At 55.3% G+C, this 2,095-nt stretch overlaps 1 protein-coding gene across 1 annotated transcript in view; it reads left to right on the top strand.

The window, feature by feature from the left end:
* KIAA2022 (KIAA2022 ortholog) overlaps positions 1–2,089 on the top strand; it is a gene marked incomplete at its 3' end in the record, with an annotated part of 5,074 nt that extends 2,985 nt beyond the window's left edge. Inside the window, 2 exon segments of the mRNA XM_009876296.1 lie at positions 10–1,814; positions 1,816–2,089. Coding sequence (XP_009874598.1) covers positions 10–1,814; positions 1,816–2,089 — 2,079 coding nt within the window.
* Positions 2,090–2,095: the final 6 nt, after the last annotated feature.

Here is a 2,095-nt window from a genome sequence, read left to right as displayed (position 1 = left end):
GCTTCGAAGAAGGCTTGCTCGCTGAGCCCGCCGTCGCCCCTGAGGCTCACCGATGTACCCGAGCACCCCTCGGATGACTCCTCGGCCCACGCCATCTCGCTCACCTCCTGCGTGACGAAGGGCATGAGCTCCTGGTCGCTGCCGGGCGACTGCGAGAAGGCTCCTTTCACCATGATGGAGCCCGGCGGGATGTCGGCGTTGACGGGCGACTGCTTGATGCAGCCGAGCCGGACCTGTCTGGGCTGTTTTATTGAATCCAAGGACGGCATTGATGCAGAGCCGGGAATCAGCTTGAAAGTGGGGGATATAAATAGGGATTATGACACCTGTTCGGTCTCTGATATAGGGATTCACTGCATGAGCACAGGAGAAACCATGAGATACGGGGATCAGCTGCTTTCAGACCAGCTTTTAAGCTTCCCTATGCATAAATCGAGGGCAGCGGACAAAAGAGATGCGGAGAAATCTGACAGTGATTCGGAGGACCCCACTCAGAAAAATTATTACGAGGGATTACTATTAGACAAATGCAACGGTGAGGAACCTTTACTAACAAATCCCAACCAGGAATGGGGCTATTTTGAGTCTTTCATTAGTGAAAGTAAAATTGAGCTGCTTGACCTCTGCTCCAAGAACGAGCTTTCTGTAAATCTGTTTTCCGAGGAAGACGTGGATAATTACATGTTCGATGACGACGATTCCACCTTGGGAAGCGACGTCTGCTCCCTAAAGATTAGGTACGAGTCTTTCCAGGACAATGTGCGGGAGAAGACCACCACCCTACAGGAGGACGCCCAGTTCAACTTCTTCCCCAGCGTGTTCAGCAACTGCACGAAAAGGGACAGCAGGAGCACCCTGAAAAGGGGGCCCGGCGGTGCCACCGACCCTTCTCAATTCAAATCTGAGGAAGGCATCATCTGGGGGGAGGAGGAGGAGGAGGACGGCGAGGAAGAGGACGGCGAGGAGGACGAGAAAGCTGCCTTAAATAAATCTTGCAACAGCACGGAGGTGGTGCAGTACGTGGGCCCCAAGAGGAGCCACTTCTTGGACTCGGTGAATTCCACGGAGGACTCCGGGGAGTTCAGCGACGACAGCACTTGCACGGAGTCCTCCTACGACGTGCTGCGGGATATCAAGGACTGCAGCCGGTACCTGTCCCGCGACCACTCCAGCTCCTTCATCCAGCAGAACTACGGGTTGCGGGCGAAGAGGAAAGTGCGATACAGCGACGATTACCTGTACGATGTGGACTCCATCGAGAACGAGAAGATCCTGGACAAGAAGGAGTGGCTCCCGGACGGCCCCAAGGAGGAGGACGACGACGAGTGGTGCCCCAAGAAACGGCGAAAAGTCTCTCGCAAGGAGCCCCCCGTTATCATCAAGTACATCATCATTAACAGGTTTAAAGGGGAGAAGCATATGCTGGTGAAGCTCAGCAAAGTGGATGCCAACGAGACAACTGTTACCCTCAACGAGGAGCTGCTCAGCAAATACAAGAAGCTGGCCCCACTGAAGGGCTTCTGGCAAGAGAGGCAGCAGAGCCGGCTGGATTTGCTCAGATCGTCTCTCTACCACAAGCAGAATTTCTATCTTAACGGCTCAGATGCTTCGTTCCTCCCTCACCCACGGAAGCGAAAATGCAAGCTAGCAAACAGGCACCGGATTCAAAGAATTAAAGCCATCGAGCAATCAGTGAACAAGCTGGGCTCCTGCTCCTCCGATCACAAGCAGCCTTGCAGCAGTAAAGAGGACGCGGGCCTCAAAGGGCTGCCGGCGTTGGCCATCGCCCCCCCGAGCGGTGCCCGCCCCCGACACCGCGCGCAGCGCCGCCGTGAAATGCAAATCGCAGGAACGGGAGCACAAGGGCACGGAGAGGAAGGTGCTCCGCAGGATCAAGTTCAAAAGTGAAGCCAGGTTGAAGTGCAAGAAGATCAAAGCTGCCACCAGTACGGCGGAGGGCTCGCCGGCGCCGGAAAACCAGGACTCTGCAGCGCGTCTGAAGGATGAAAACGCTCCTTGTGCTTCAGACAGCTCCCATCTCCCGGAGTGCCACGAGGATAAGGTTGCTAAAAATTCTCCTTTCCTACCATCCACC

The sequence above is a fragment of the Apaloderma vittatum genome, unplaced genomic scaffold (assembly GCF_000703405.1).
Source record: "Apaloderma vittatum isolate BGI_N311 unplaced genomic scaffold, ASM70340v1 scaffold32670, whole genome shotgun sequence".
NCBI lineage: Eukaryota > Metazoa > Chordata > Aves > Trogoniformes > Trogonidae > Apaloderma > Apaloderma vittatum.
The sequence above is the reverse complement of the archived record's forward strand: the minus strand, read 5'-3'. Positions and strand labels throughout refer to the sequence as shown.